Source organism: Mustela erminea, chromosome 17 (assembly GCF_009829155.1).
Source record: "Mustela erminea isolate mMusErm1 chromosome 17, mMusErm1.Pri, whole genome shotgun sequence".
Taxonomy (NCBI): Eukaryota; Metazoa; Chordata; class Mammalia; order Carnivora; family Mustelidae; genus Mustela; species Mustela erminea.
The window spans coordinates 28,368,546-28,384,828 of record NC_045630.1 but is presented as its reverse complement, the minus strand read 5'-3'; the positions used below and the strand labels follow the sequence as shown (position 1 = coordinate 28,384,828).

The 16,283-nt window shown below is 35.7% G+C and overlaps 1 protein-coding gene across 6 annotated transcripts in view; it reads right to left on the bottom strand.

The window, feature by feature from the left end:
• The window catches only part of RC3H1 (ring finger and CCCH-type domains 1), an 84,842-nt gene that overhangs the window by 42,613 nt on the left and 25,946 nt on the right, over positions 1-16,283 (bottom strand). For 4 of the 6 annotated variants that reach the window (XM_032317085.1, XM_032317081.1, XM_032317082.1 and 1 more), the window contains exons 2-5: positions 8,111-8,490; positions 4,217-4,337; positions 2,842-3,081; positions 2,242-2,417 (exon numbers count right to left, since the gene is read on the bottom strand). In XM_032317085.1, coding sequence (XP_032172976.1) covers positions 2,242-2,417; positions 2,842-3,081; positions 4,217-4,337; positions 8,111-8,341 — 768 coding nt within the window. In that variant the 5' untranslated portion in view covers positions 8,342-8,490. Of the gene's footprint in view, positions 1-2,241; positions 2,418-2,841; positions 3,082-4,216; positions 4,338-8,110; positions 8,491-16,283 lie in introns of those variants that run through there. The other 2 variants (XM_032317084.1, XM_032317086.1) reach the window with 2 other exon arrangements.

Genomic DNA, 16,283 nt, shown 5'->3' with positions numbered 1-16,283 from the left:
CTATTAATGCTTTTAATTAGAATTGAGAGGTTCACTGTGGGTGTTCTGGGGCTTTTGGACCCCTTATTATTCTTCACAGGGGAAGGATAGATTTCCTTTTCTTTCTTTTTATTTTTTAAGCTTGTAATATTGTGTCTGTGCTGTTATTATAGAACAAAGAACTTTGGAAGCAGACAGACATTCTGAAGTGTACTGCACATAACACTGTACAATCATGTTATTATAATCATTACAACCAATGTGAGTTATTTGGGGACAATGTGAACTACTTGGGAGTTATTCTGGCTAAAGTTTCTAATAGTCCCAGAGGCACCTATGGCCAAGAACAGGGTTGGGTACAGACCTGGAGTGCACACATCATTTTCAGTATATATATAATCTGACTCTAGAAAGAAAAATAATGTGGGCATTTAGTCAGAGCTTTAAAAATTTTTTTTAAATTAAACTGGCATGCTTTCCGGGCACCTAGTTAAGTGTCTGCCTTCGGCTCATGTCATGATCCCAGGGTCTTGGGATGGAGCTCCAGGTGGGGCTCTCTGCTCAGGGGGGAGCCTGCTTCTCCCTCTCTCTCTCTGCCTGCCACTCCTTCTGCCTGTGCTCTCTTTCTGTGTCAAATAAATAAATAAAATCTTAAAAAATATATAAATAATTTTATTATTTACGAATGTCTTATTAACTTACAAAACATATTTATGAAATATATTGTTATTTATATATTTATAATATGTAACAATATTTCTATCATTACAATTATGTAACTCAACAATATTATTTCTATCATTACAATTATGTAATTCATATAATTTATATAATATATAAATAAATATATAAATTATTTTATGTTTGTATATAAAATATAGTGTTTATAAAAATAAATGTTTTCCTGTTGATTTTATAAACCATGCTTTCTCAGGAAATGAGAAAATAAACTACAGCAGACCGTAGGATTTTTTAGTTTGAGTGTCAGATGAGGGGACATGGTGACCCAGGAAAGGATATCCTTACAGTCTGTATGAATCAAAAAATTTTTAGTGGCTTGCCTCTCTGGTCCATGAAGTACTAGCTATGTGTGTGACAGAAGCAAGAAGCCTTCACATTAAGAAGTCAGGAAAACAGGATGAATGATAAAGGCTACACAGGAAGCACTGATTGTCTAAAGCAGAGCTGATTCAATTTGGGATACAAAAGAATATGTACAGGGGCGCCTGGGTGGTTCAGTGGGTTAAGCCTCTGCCTTCGGCTCAGGTCATGATCCCAGGGTCCTGGGATCGAGCCCCACATTGGGCTCTCTGCTCAGCAGGGAGCCTGCTTCCTCCTCTCTCTGCCTGCTTGTGATCTCTGTCAAATAAATAAATAAAATCTTAAAAAAAAAAAAAAAAAGAGTATGTCCAGCCTTACTATATATACTGAAAATGAAATGACAAATGAACTCCAGTACTGTACATGTGGAATTACAGCAGAAGCAAAGAGCAAAATGAAACTTCTTGCTTCAATTACTCTGTTTTCAGACCAATTCTGCATATAGCCTTAGTGGAACAATGACACACAGCTTATTAGCCTCTTCAAATATCAAAATCTATAAACCTCAGTTTGATCCATATGTGGATCAAATTGTTGTTGTTCAGTATCTAATATACAAAATTTAATATAATAGGGGCGCCTGGGTGGCTCAGTGGGTTAAAGCCTCTGCCTTCGGCTCAGGTCATGATCTCAGGGTCCTGGGATCGAGCCCCGCATCGGGCTCTCTGCTCAGTAGGGAGCCTGCTTCCTCCTCTCTCTCTCTCTGCCTGCCTCTCTGCCTACTTGTGATCTCTCTCTCTGTCAAATAAATAAATAAAATCTTAAAAAAAAATAATAAAATAAGATTTAACTTTAATAGGACACCATCTAAATTCCTTTCATTTATTATTATTATTTTTTACATTTTTCAAAACAAAAACTCTTTTAATTTTCTTAGGGGCAACTTTATTAACTCAAAAGTTTTACTACTAGGGCACCTGTAGTGGGTTAAAGCCTCTGCCTTCAGCTCAGGTCATGATCTCAGGGTCCTGGGATCGAGCCCTGCATCAGGGTCTCTGCTCAGCAGAGAGCCTGCTTCCCTTCCTCTCTCTCTCTGCCTGTCTCTCTGCCTACTTGTGATCTCTGTCAAATAAATAAAATATAAAAAAAAAAGTTTTATTACTTAAGTTTGGGAAAAAGATAATGTTTCCTTTTAAGCTGAAATATAACCTTAGTTCATACCTTGAAGCAGGAAGCTCTATAAAGGAGCTGAACAACATGCCCAATGCTAGTTTTAGAGGCCTGAGGAAACCGTGGCTCCAATCTTTGCACCACAAAGAGAACCAAGACTTTCCTTGACAGAGCAGAACCATCTTCCAAGGCCAGGAGAACCAGCTTTAGAGCTTCCTCCTGCATTGCTAGGGAAAGTTAGGCAAAACCAAAATTTATCATGTATAAAGGTAAGATAAATTTGTTTATTAGAAGGGCAATATTTAACAATTTCTGCAGGTACCACTCCATGGGCAACACAACACTGTAATACATAGTCACAGTTATACTTTCTAACCATTTTGGGGCAATTTTATATTATACTCTGCATATTTTACTTAAGAAGGCAGATAAAAAAAATTTCTATCAAATTGAAAACTTTTGACACTGAGAAATGTTTTACATGCTCTAAAATACTGACATGGAATTACCCAAGCCGTGAGTGTCAAGTGGAATATTTCTTGGTAATAACAGAGTATTAGAAAAACTAGCCTTTGTATATCACACTTATAGTTCTTAACATCATACTTTTAGAATTATTAGTAGAGTAAATATCAAACTTTCATCACATACCTGGTCCAAGGAACTGGCAGCCCCTAGCCCTGACTGCTGCCCAAAGATTAGAGGAGAGTTGCTGAGGATTCTGGTGCTGAAGAATGAGCTCTGTAACTGTTCGTTCACCTAAAGATCGGGCTGCTCTCATAGCACGAATCCTGCCTTCTTCTTCCACTAGTTGGCAGTGGACCAGAGTCACCAGCTTCCTCTGCATTGGGCGACTCAGAACACTCTGAGTAGTGCTATTCAGACCCACTCCTTTAAAGAGAGTAAAAAGTTATTTCTAGGTTTACAATGCAATTTTAGAGTCCAGAAAAACTTCTCTGATGGGCTTACTGATTTATACATACATGAATAGTTCCCAGTTCTACTGTAATGTTTAAAATAAATAATAGATAAAACTATATAAAGCCTAGTCTGCATTTTAAAAGTATACAAAAGCTATTATCTCATTATCTCATGTAAATATAACACTCATTACAACTTTAAATATATCATTATTCATCATAACCACGGAGGGAAAAGGGGAAAAGGCCAGATATTAAGACTCAAATCTTGAGGTCCTAACAGTTCTGGCATTTTACTTCCTAATGGTTAATTTTACCTTCCTAATGAAATAACAAGTCATAATGGTATAGGCAGAAAGAGCAACTTCCAATTTTATTTCATTCCCTATGGCACACCATATAAAACTGAATAGAAGGCAGACAATCCAGAGTTGTCAAATGATGGAGAGCTCTTCTGAAACCACATTCACTTATATTTGCAACTCATTCAAATGTTTCCAACATCACATAAACTCTGAAGTCACCTATTTAATGTGATTTGTAATGATATTATTTAGTGTTTGTGGGTTTGATTTATAATAAATAAGTAAATTTCATTAGCATTCACTTACAGCCCACAATTTTTTTTTAAAGATTTATTTATGGGGAGTCTGGGTGGCTCAGTCAGTTAAGTATCTGCCTTCAGATCCCAGGGTAATGGGATCCAGCACCGTGTCGGGCTCCTTGCCCATCGGGGAGCCGGCTTCTCCCTCTCCTCTCTGCTTGTACTCTCTTCTGCTATTTCTGTCATTCTCTCTCAAATAAATAAATAAATAAATGAAATCTTTAAAATACATAAATAAACAAACAAATAAGTAAAATAAAAGATTTATTTTAGAGAGGAGGTTGAGGGACAGAGGGAGAGAGAAACTCAAGAAAACGCTGAGCTGAGCAGAGTTTGGCACGGGGCTCAATCTCATGCCCTTGAGATCGTGACCTGAGCTGAAACCGAGAGGCAGACACTTAACTGACTGCACCCTCCAGGCACCCGTACAATTTTTATGATAATAAAAACATCTTTAATGATGTTTAAACATGTTTAGCATGGGTAGCTGCATCCGATTTACCTCTAGCACTGCTGAGTGGCTTCAGGTACAATGCTAATTCTTCTACACATTTCTTGGCTTCCTCATAATGCTTTGTATCTTCAACCCCACTACACAAAGTAATGGGTTGCTGCTCAGGGACCTTCAGGTCAGAAGAAATGGTCTGTATGAGTACTCATTGTTTTACTGAGTATATTTTATGCACTGCTACTCTGTGGTAACATCAAAGCGCCTATGAAATTTACTGAATTCTTCCAAAGGCCTTTTCTATACTAATACACAAAATTTAATGCACTGGTTTTGGTTTTGTAATAGCTTTACTGAAATGTAATTTGTACACCATATAAGCTACCCATTTAAGATATACAATTCAATGGTTTTTAGTATATTCATAACAGTAAAACCATAACCACAATTTTAGAACATTTTCATCATCCCTCCAAAGAAGACAGTATCATACTCTTTTGTCTCCCCTCTCATATTTCCTCCCAACTCCCCACCAACCTTAGGAAAACAATGATCTATTTTCTGTCTCTATGGAGTTGCCTACTTTGGACATTTCACATTAACAGAAATCAAAGAATCATATATAGTTACTTCCAAAGTGGCTACACTATCTTTTATTCTCACCAGCAATCAATGAGTTCTGTTGCTGCACAGCCTCACCAGCACTTGGTATTTATTGTGTTCTGGATTTTAGCTATTCTAATTGGTATGTAGCATAATCTTGTTGTCTTAATTTGCAATTCCTTAATGACAAATGATATTGAGCAACTTTCCATTGTTCATTTACCATCTGTATATCCTCTTTGATGAGGTATTTATTCAGATCTTTCCCCATTTTAACATTATGTCCTTTTTATTACTGAATTATAGGAATCTTTTATTTATTTATTTATTACATATGAAGTTGCAGGGGAATTTATCAGCACATCTAAATCTGAAAAAAAAAGGTTATAGACTTACAAGGCTAAGCTGCAAGTAGGGAGCAGAAGGGAGAAAAACTTTAGTTGCTATTAGGTTTTTATTCCAAACTGCATCAGTTCATTAGAAACAAATGGTTTATAAAGGACTTAGTCCATAACTTTAAGAGTCTTTTATATATCCTAGACACGACTTTCTTTCAGATATGTGAGTTACAATTATTTTCTCCCATTCTGAGAGTTGGGTCTTTCACTCCCTGATGGTCCTTTGAAGCACTTGATTTAATTCAATTTACCCTTTTATTCCTTGTGTTTTTCATGTCCTATCTTAAAAAGAAAAAACAAAACAAAACCCACCCACTGCCTACTCCAAGATCATGAAGATTTATGAGTTCTGTGGTTTTAGCCTTTGGTTCATTCTGAATTAGTTTTTGTATTTGGTGTGAGGCAGGGGTCCAAATTCATTCTTTTGCATTTGGATATCCAGTTTTCCCAGCACCAATTGCTGGAAAAACTGTCCTTTTCTCACTGAATGGTCTTGGAAACATTGCCAAAAATCATTTCACATGCGTGGGTTTATTTCTGGGCTCTGTTCTATTCCACTGAACTAAATGTATATCTTTATACCAGTACCATACTGTCTTGATCACTGTAGCTTTGCAGTTTCAAAATGTGGAGTCTAAATCCTCCAACTTTGTCCTTTTTCAAGATTGTTTTAACTATTTGTGGTCCCTTCTGATGCCATGTGAGTTTTAGGATTGGCTTTTTGTTGTTGTTGTTTCTGCAAAAAGGAAAACCACAACTGGGGGTTTGATACAGCTGGCATTGAATTTGTAGATGGTTTTGGGTAGTACTATGATCTTAATAATATTAATTCTGCCAATCCATGAACTATGTCTATTTATTTATGTCTTCTTTAAATTTCTTTCAGCAATGTTTTGTAGCTTTTCAGTGCACAAGTCTTTCTCCCCCTTTGCTAAATTTAGTCCTAAGTATTTTATTATCTGATGCTAGTGTAAACGGATTCATTTTCTCAATTTCCTTTTGGATTTTTCATTGATAGTGTATAAAAATGCAACTAATGTGTTGACTTTGTATCCTGCAACTTTGCCTAATTCATTTATGAACTCTAACAGCTTTCTAATGGAAATATTTAGAGTTAAAATAGTGACTACTATATATTGAAATTCCCTGTCCTTGTTCCTCAAAATGTTAATAATAGAACCACCCTATGATCCAGCAATTGCACTATTAGTTATTTACCCATAGGATATAAGAATACAGATTCGAAGGGATACATACACCCCCATGTTTTACAGCAGCGCTATCAACAATAGCCAAACTATGGGGAGAGCCCAAATGTCCATCGACTGATGAACGGATAAAGAAGACGTGGTGTATATCTACAATGGAATATTACTCAGCCATCAAAAAGAATGAGATCTTGTTTGCAATGACATGGATGGAGCTAGAACATATTATGCTAAGAGAAATCAATCAGGCAGAGAAAAATACCATATAATCTCACTCATATGTAGAATTTAAGAAAGAAAACAAATGAACAAATGAGCACACAGAAAGGGGGAAAAGAAAAAAGAAAAGAGGGAAACAAACCATAAGAGACTCTTAATGATAGAGAACAAACTGAGGGCAGAGAGAGGGACGTGGGTTGGAGATGGGCTAGATGGGTGATAGACATTAAGCAGGGTACTTGTTATGAGCAGCGAGTGTTGTAAACAAGTAATGAATCTCTGAATTCTACTCCAGAAACCAATATTGTATTGTATGTTAACCACCTAAAATTAAAAAAAAATAATAATAATAAAATGCCCCATCCTCAAATATAAACGTTAGTTGTTTCAGTTAAGATATAACAAGGTCTTACTCATTTTGTAGAAAGAGTTAGTTCATCTTTAGACAATTTCACGAAAAAAAAAAAGCAAGCCTTGGTTATTTGCTATTATTAAAATAGTATATTTTTAAAATTATTACTCTTAGTAAGTCTATTTTTTAAATGTTTCTATGGGATTTTCAAAATAAAAAGAAATTATTATGAAATGAAAAATTAAGTGCAAGAAGCAAAAGGACCTATTATTGCACTTCCCCTTTTGACAAATATTTTGTAGTGTTGTTGGTAACATCACAAGAGAGGTTTATAAATAAGTTTTCCTTTTGAATTAGTTATTCTACAACTGCTCTCTTCATCTCCAACATACATAATATCAACCTTTCGTACATTTTAGCAGCTTTTATCAAGACTGATCTAGAGAACATCAATGCGGCCAGATCCAAAGTTCTAGTATATTTATTCAAAAAATGATTTTTGGTAAATATATGGCATTTCAGACTCACACTCTGAACATTTAGTAAAGGATTACTTAAATAAATCATATCTAGCTTTCAAAACCCACCTCCCTTGGCTTTGTGAAATCTTCTGAAGATACTACTGATCCCTAAATTTGAGAATAAGGACATTAAATTTTAGAGTATTACCATCAGAACTGCTAGACTAACTTTAACATTTAGATACCTAGGAATATTTGCTTCTACTCTAGAAAAATGGTTCCCAATATGCTCTAGAGTTCTTGTCACCGTCTTCATCTTTCATTTCAGTTAGTGTCTATTATGGACAACTGTCTGAAGTAGCTTCACTTTTCCTATTAAGGAAAAAGCAATGGTTTTATGAGCAGTATTTTCCTCAATATTAAGAGGTCTCTGTGACTTATCCTCTTAGGTCTCTCTAGTGATCTGAACAGCTGAGATTGCTGAGAAAGGCTGACCATCAGATTAAGGGACTGTTTTGTGCTATGACCAAGGAACACTACACCCCCACGATGTATCTCCCAACACACTGAAATAAAGGATTTGCACAGTACCAGTGGAATTTTCTGTCTATTTAGGTAAAAGGCAATGTTGTCCAATTTTAATTCAAGTTTCCCTTAGGAGAAAAACACATACACTCAGAAACTGAACAGTAAGTGCCCCATCTCACCTGAGCACCCACCAGCTGCAGCAATGCTGAGTTCACGGGGAGGAGCTCAATGTCTGTATTGATAGTGGTCTGGTCAAATGGGCAAGCCTTGCGGTGAAGTTTATTCAGGCACATCTTGCAGACAGTATGGCCACAACCCAAACTGATGGGCTTTCGAATTGTTTCATCGAAAGTCTGAGTGCAAATTGGGCAGGAGAGGAAATCCGTCCACTGTGGAGCTTGTACAGGCATTGTTACTGGAGTTACAATTCACTAACACACACACACACAGAGAAAATAATCTAAAGCAAAGATTCCACTGGAATCAAAATCTTTGAAAAAAGTTTTTTTTTTTTAAATATCTTCTGTAGATACAGTCAGCACATAGTGTGAAATATAACCTGGAAAACAAAAAAGAGAGAGAAAGAGAAAAATCAGTGTGTCTTCCTTTTCAATTAAACCGTGCGTTCACTCTACTACCTACAACATTTTATACCACACTGTTATCACTATAGTACATTGTTTTGCACTTCTATAGCATCAGAGCCATAACAAAACATCTAGTTTTATCCCCTCACTGTAGAGATGGGGAATGGACCCCAGAAAAAAAATTACTTGCTCAAGGTAACAAATGTAGTAATAAAGTTAGATCCAGTATCTACATCTCTGAAGTTTACTGAAGTCTATGATTATATAGAAGAATTAGCCTTTTTTTTTTCTTTTTTTAAGATTTTATTTATTTGTCGGAGAGAGAGTGAGTGAGAGTGTGAGCACAGAGAGAGCAGCAGGCAGAGGGGGTAAGCAGGCGCCCTGCTGAGGAGGGAGCCCGAAGTGGGACTCGATCGCAGGACCCCGGGATCAGGACCTGAGAGAAAAGCATCCGCTTAACTGAACCACTCAGGCATCCCAGAATTAGCCTTTTTAAGGTGGTTACTAATACTATTTCTTTCTTTTTTTCTTTTTTTATTTTTATTTTTTTTATTTTTTATTTTTTATAAACATATATTTTTATCCCCAGGGGTACAGGTCTGTGAATCGCCAGGTTTACACACTTCACAGCACTCACCAAAGCACATACCCTCCCCAATGTCCATAACCCCCCCCACCACTTCTCCCAACCCCCCACCCCCGGAACCCTCAGTTTGTTTTGTGAGATTAAGAGTCACTTATGGTTTGTCTCCCTCCCAATAATACTATTTCTTGATGTGAATGCCAGTTACATCTATCTGTTCAGCTGTGAAAATTTATCAAGCTGTACACTGATGATATGTACACTTCTGTACATGTTACACCTCAAAAAAGTTTTTAAAAATTGGCATAAAACAAAAACCACCTTAAAATATTTTATCATCAAATTGGGTATAGGTAGGGCGCCTAGGTAGCTCAGTTGGTTGGGCATCTGCCTTCAGCTCAGGTCATGATCTTAAGAGTCCTGGGATTAAGGTCCCAATCAGGCTCCCTGCTTGGCGAGGAGCCTACTTCTCCCTCTCCTCCCTGCTCTTGCTTTCTCTAGCTATCTCTGTCTCTCTTTCAAATAAATAAATAAAATCTTAAGGAAAAAAAAAAGGACTTTAAATAAAAAGTCTAGGGGCTTTTTTAGTTTGTTTTTAAGGGTCTTAAATATTATTAAGAATTTTATTTACAGATAGTTATCTTTAAGCCCCTGGTATAGCCTTTATTTACTGCTATTGTGTGTTGTACTGAACAACTGCACAGTTAAAATTATTTACTTCAAAAGATTCTTTAAATTCTCAAATTTATGAATGACAGAATTGTAATTCAAATCATAATCAAATTCCATTGCCTAGTCTCTGTTTTTGGCAGAAGATAATAGCCAAATCACAAAATTTATCACCTGTGTCTAACAGAAATTCTTTATATAAAATTCAACCTGAAACTTCCAGCATGTAAGTATACACTTACTCTAAATGTCGTTTCTAAAAATATGAACATCGTTCAGAACAATAAAGTAATAGTATTACAAGGTTCTCCAAGATTTGATTTTGCTTGAGAGACTGCTTACAAAGATGGAAAAAATTATTTAAGCTGTAATTAACTAGGAAAGTAAATCATCTAGATACCTTATTCTTCAAGCATTATATTTAATTCTTGTCTTATTGAAATAACTCAACCTTAAATGTAAGGCACTTATTGGTGAGAGAGCAGTTTCATTCATTCAGCAAATACTTACTAAGCACTACTATGTGCCAGACTGAATTATTGGGGAAACAGTGAAACGGCACGGTCATAATATCCGCCTTCTAAGTAATATTAGTTTTGTTTGGGTTTTTGCAAAGTGTGCTATAAGATAAATGGATTTTACCAGGTTAATTTCATGTTTAGGATATAAAATTAAAGTTATCTGCATGTGTGTTAAAATGGCCCCTGCAATAACAAGAATGAGTAAAGAAAGAAACTGCTCACATTTTGATTTCTATAATGTTTTAAAGATAAATACTTCTAATAAAATAGATTTAATTAAATAGATTGAGTAGCTACAGTTATGTTTATATAAAATTATTACTATTTAATAAACTGAAACTCTCATCTGGAATGGTAAAAAAGAGAACAGTATCTAATTACTCTATTCAACTGCACTCAAATGCTACATTTGTGTATGGGGTTAAAAAATGCTCCAAAATAAAAAAAGGAGTAAAGTTTTAGAAGACATAATACTCAGAAAAAAGAAATAGGTATTAGTCAGAAAACTGCTTGTTGAACCTGATTAAATCAATAAAGTATCACCCACATGAACTTTTCTATAGATTAGCATAGCAATTTATATTAATGCTGTGAAGAATCTGATCTTGTGTTAATCTCTGCAAAGTAATTTAATGGCTCCTTCCTTTTTATTAGTATAGTCTTGAAACAACTTAAAATTTTTTAACCATTAAGTAAAGATAACAAAACACAGCACTTTATTCTCTCAAACACTGTAACTATACAAACCTCAAAGGGCAATACAGTACAATTTTTACCATTACACAGCTATGTGCCACATTCTATGCTAAATGCCTTGCATACAGAGCACTTATAAAAGGTAGATAATTACTGTTATTCCATTTTACAGATTTGAGAAATGGAGGTTTAGAGAGGCTGAGTAAGATAAAAAGAAAGAGCTAAAATACTAAACCCAGATATTCTCGCACAAAACCCAAACTCTTAGCCATATCACCATTCACAAATTAAAGGTTAAATAGAAGTAAGGAAGAACTATATGTGACTTCATTCAAAAACCAATGTCACAAAGCTGCGCTAATAGCTACTGACCTCACAGCAATTCTGCTAACCTTACTGCCAAATCTAATGGTCAGGTCACTGTTCTAATCTTATTTGTCTTCTCAATAAGATGTAAAACAGATGACTACTAACTTCCTGCTTCTTGAAAGTGTCAATGAAACACATTCCTCTCGTCCCCTCCAACTTGCTGACTGTGTTTTTGATCTCTTAAACTCCTGTATGTTGGAATCATCAGATCTCTACTTTGAGTTTCCTTTTCTCATCATTCTTCAGCTAAAATCCTAAAACAGCTTTCTGTAAGATTTCCAATAAACTCTGGATTTCTTATACTGGTTTACAAAGCCCTAATTGATACGACTTATAATTCTACTTCAACTTCATTTTCTAACACTCATTCCACCTCCCTAGTACTGTCCAGCTATTCAAGGGAAGCTTGTTCCCACCTTAGTATAATAATATGAGGTATTCTCTCTAATCTTTGAATTGGAAACCATTTACTTTGATGCTATCAAAAATGTCAAGTGTTCCTTGACCACTTAAAACTCTAAATCACTTTTTAACCCATCATGTATTTAAATTCTCTATAAAACATTTCCATCATCTGTAAGTAGCATTTTCTTTCTTATATTTAATTTTTTAAAAGATTTTATGTATTTATTTGACAGACAGAGATCACAAGTAGGCAGAGAGGCAGGCAGAGAGAGAAAGGAGGAAGCAAGCTCCCCATCAAGCAGAGAGCCCAATGTGGGGCTTGATCCCAGGACCCGGGGATCATGATCTGAGCTGAAGGCAGAGGCTTTAAGCCACTGAGCCACCCAGGCGCCCCTCTTTCTTATATTTTAATCTGCTTACTTAATATCCATCTTCTATAAGAATACAGATTCGACAAGAGCTAAGACCTAATGTGTCTTGTTCACTATAAAAGCTATAGCTCCTTACTACAATTTAGGCACACTAAAAATTTTGTGTGTAATTTCAGAGAGTTCACAGACCTGTGGAAATCTACTCAGAAATCTCTAAGGTACTTAGAAACTCTAAATTAAGAAATTCTAATCTACATTATTCCTTAATGAGTCTTAAAAAATTATAAATAAATATTTGAGATTTATTATATGTCAGACACTGCAATATGGAAACAGGTAAAAAAACATGGTCAACATCAGTGTTACAGACTTGAAAACTCATGGCTCTCCTATATGAACTCAGATCTATGCTGCCATAAAAAATTTTCCAAATCATTCTGTTATAACAAGAATTCAAAATTTTATCGGTAAAAGAGACCTCAGAGATCATCTGGTTCTAACCTAGTTTTTCAAGATGAGATACTAACATTTACTTCTGTCCCTATCAAAAGCAAATATTATTAAGCTTTTTCAAACACCTCTTTTCATTTAATCTTTAAAACCCAAAGAACAGGATGCCTGGGTGTGTCTGTCAGTTAAGCCTCTGCCTTCGGCTCAGGCTCAGGTCCCGATCCCTGGGTCCTGGGATGGAGTCCTGTATTGGGCTCCTTGCTCAGCAGGGAGCCTCCTTCTCCCTCTATCGGCAGCTCTCCACTGCACACCCACTGTGCGCTCTCTCTCTCTCTCTCTCTGACAAATGAATAAAATCTTTAGAAATAAATAAAACCCAAAGAACTTGGGATCATTTTTCTTCTTTTGGCAGAGAAATAAAAATAACATTAAAAAAAAAAATTCAAAGAACTCTGTCCAAGGTCACACAGGTAGTATCTGGCCAAGTCAAGACGACACAGCCACCTCAGGTCAGTACTTAACACTAAAGGCTACATGCACTTTCCACCACACCAATCTGATATGGAGAAGACCAAAAGGCATGACAAGTAAAACAGTTACAAAGTCATGAAGCTTGATAATGGCAGCGCTAGAATTAGAAACCAAGTTTCCCAACTCCTAGTTCTAGTGTCCCCTGCACCCCACCAGACTGCCTTGCATATAAACCTATATCAGCAAACAGCTGATTTTTAAAAATATTCTTGCATATGAAAACCACAATGACAGTATTTGGCTTAGATCAAAGCATCCATTAATCTTGGAAATGATATGAAAAATTGTTTATATACACATCTCATTCTTCTGGGAATAAGATCCCTGAGTTTTATCAGATTCTCAAAGGTTTTATTTGGGGAGGAAGATGGGGGGAAGGTTAAGTATCACTGACTCAGACATACTGAAATGAAATAAAGTAACTGGTGAAAACATAAGAATATTAAAAAAATAATAATTTATATGAAAATATATCTCCTCTATATTTGCACCACAATCTCAGACTAACTCCTGTAAATTTTTTAAAAAGTGATATTCATGTGCATCAAACATTTTTTTTACACAGTTACACTGAAATGTCTCCCTCTCACCCCTATTTCCCATCCTGCTAGTCCTTATTTCCATGCCACCTCCACAGATTCACCACTATTATTCTCTTTCAGTTTCTTTATTCATCTAGCTCAAATACATATTATTAATTGGAAAAAAAAGCATTTAAATGAAGTTATTTACAACTCTTCTATCCCTTTCTTCATTAAACCAGTTTTTCTTAGAGTGAGGTTCTGTCAAGAAAGAAAAAAAATATCCTAAATAATTCTTCTAATTACAAAGCACATGTGCTCAAGGCCTCCAGATAAATCATGGTATGTTAGGGATCTGCCCACATGTTGCTCAACAGGGCTAATTCTACTGGAGCCTTTCTAACCAGAAAAGCATGAATGATGGTCCTCTTCAGTTCTAACAAAACCCAAAGGAGGGGTGGGCTGCTCAATGATGAGAGCAATGATTAACTTTCCTATCAGTTAAAACAAGGCCTATTCCCCTAATCCCCCTGATACTAGGTGATAATACACAACACACATGACAGTTAAATATCAATCAGTCCACCTTTAAGAAGGCCCAAATTTTAAAATATCACATAACTTCCCCAAAATAAGCACATTTTTACGCCAGGAATAGCGCTCATAGCTACTACAGACAAAATTATGACACGATACATAAAAGAGCTTGGTTTTCTGAAAATAAAGCATGGATCAGGCATTATGCTAGTTGTTTTCAGATGCTTTTTATTTTAAATGTACACCATAACCCTAAACTATAAAGTAAGGTACCATCAGTCACCAGTATTTGTGAAGTACCAGGTAGGTGCCGACACTGCAGCGCTCTGTACATGGTATCAAATTAAAACAATGTTCACAGCCACGCAAATGTTCACAGCCACACGGTAATGCAGTTATTACCTTCATTTTAATACTAGAGAAACCAAAATACAGAGAAGTACCCAAAGACACAAAACTAGCAAATGCAGGACTATGATTCAAACTTGGCCAGCCTAATCCCCAAGCTGTACTTTTAAATACTATGATCTGTGTCATCTTATAGATGAGCATTAATAGTCATTAAGGCAGGGAACTCTGAAGAGTGATGGAAATGTTCTAAAATTGGACTGTGGTGATGACTGTACAATTCTGCAAATTTACTAAAATTCATTGAATTATACACTTAGAATAAGTGAATGTTATAGTATATGAATTATACTTCAATAAAGCTATTAAAATAATCATGAAAGGCTTTTAAATAAAAAGTCTCAACTTTCACATTTTTAAATGCAATATACAACTTAAAAATATAAAGACATCTCTCAGATCTGTTCTATGAATGCAGCAGTAGCCCTATTAAAAGCTAACTTATACTGCTTTAAAGATCTTATTTAAATATATTAAAAACTAACACAAAAAAGTCTCAAAAGTATATTACCATTTCCTCTACACAGGTTTGTTTTCTCTGCTTCTGACTTAGAGGGAGAAACACAGAAATAAAATTCATCAAGTATCTAGTTTGGGCCAGTCACTCACTCCTCTGAGGCATTTTTTAATGCCCATTTTATAGATAACACTTAAAGCTTCAAAAGCATTAAATAGCTTGCCTAAAGCCTATGAGTTGTAAGCTGACACCACAACTCAGCTTTTAAGTGACTCTGAAGTTATAAGTTACCTTGAGAAAGATATATTAGACAAATCTTTATTGTCTATGAGAAGAAAATCTTGGATTTCCTCTCACCCTGTCCTATGAGATGAGTTTAACTCCTTATTCTTGGCCTTAATTTAATTTGCCATTTCTCTGGAACATTTCCATAGCAACCAATATGCAGGGCAACTTCAGAGAACATTTTTAACCAATTTGAAAAACGAAGCTAAAAGCAGGAAATCAGAACAAAAAGAAGAAAAATCAATAAAAGCTTATTATAACACTTCTCAGTGTTCTAATTCTCAGCAGAGTTTCAATTAATTTACAGATAAAATACTAGTCTGAGATTTTTAAGGAAGCTCAAGGTTTTTCCAGCAATAATCCCCTGTGAAGAAAGATACTATTTTGATTGTAAAAAATCTCTCTTCCAGGGGCACCTGGGTGGCTCAGTGGGTTGGGGCCTCTGCCTTCAGCTCAGGTCGTGATCCCAGGGTCCTGGGATCGAGCCCTGCATCGGGCTCTCTGCTAGGCAGGGAGCCTGCTTCCCTTCCTCCCTCTCTGCCTCTCTCTGCCTACTTGTGATCTCTCTCTCTCTGTCAAATAAATAAATAAAATCTTAAAAAAAAAACTCTCTTCCCCCCAAAATACAAATATACAAAATTTGTATACAACAAATTTATATACAAATATACAAATACAAAAATACAAATATAAATTTGTAACCCTATATTGTATACAACATTCTAGATATAATTAATGTAATACACTAATGTTAGTATGAATAGACAAATACTTGAGACAGGTAAAAAAAGAATGGCTTCTCATTTAGAGGGGGGAAAGCCTGAAAGATAGAACTTGACAAATAAGGGTTGAGAAAGCAGCAAGGGGTTCATTTAGCTGGCTTACTTTCCCAGTGTTCGGAAGGACAAAAAGAAACACTTCTATCGGCAACTTAATGCCAAATTTAGGAGAAGTAACACTAA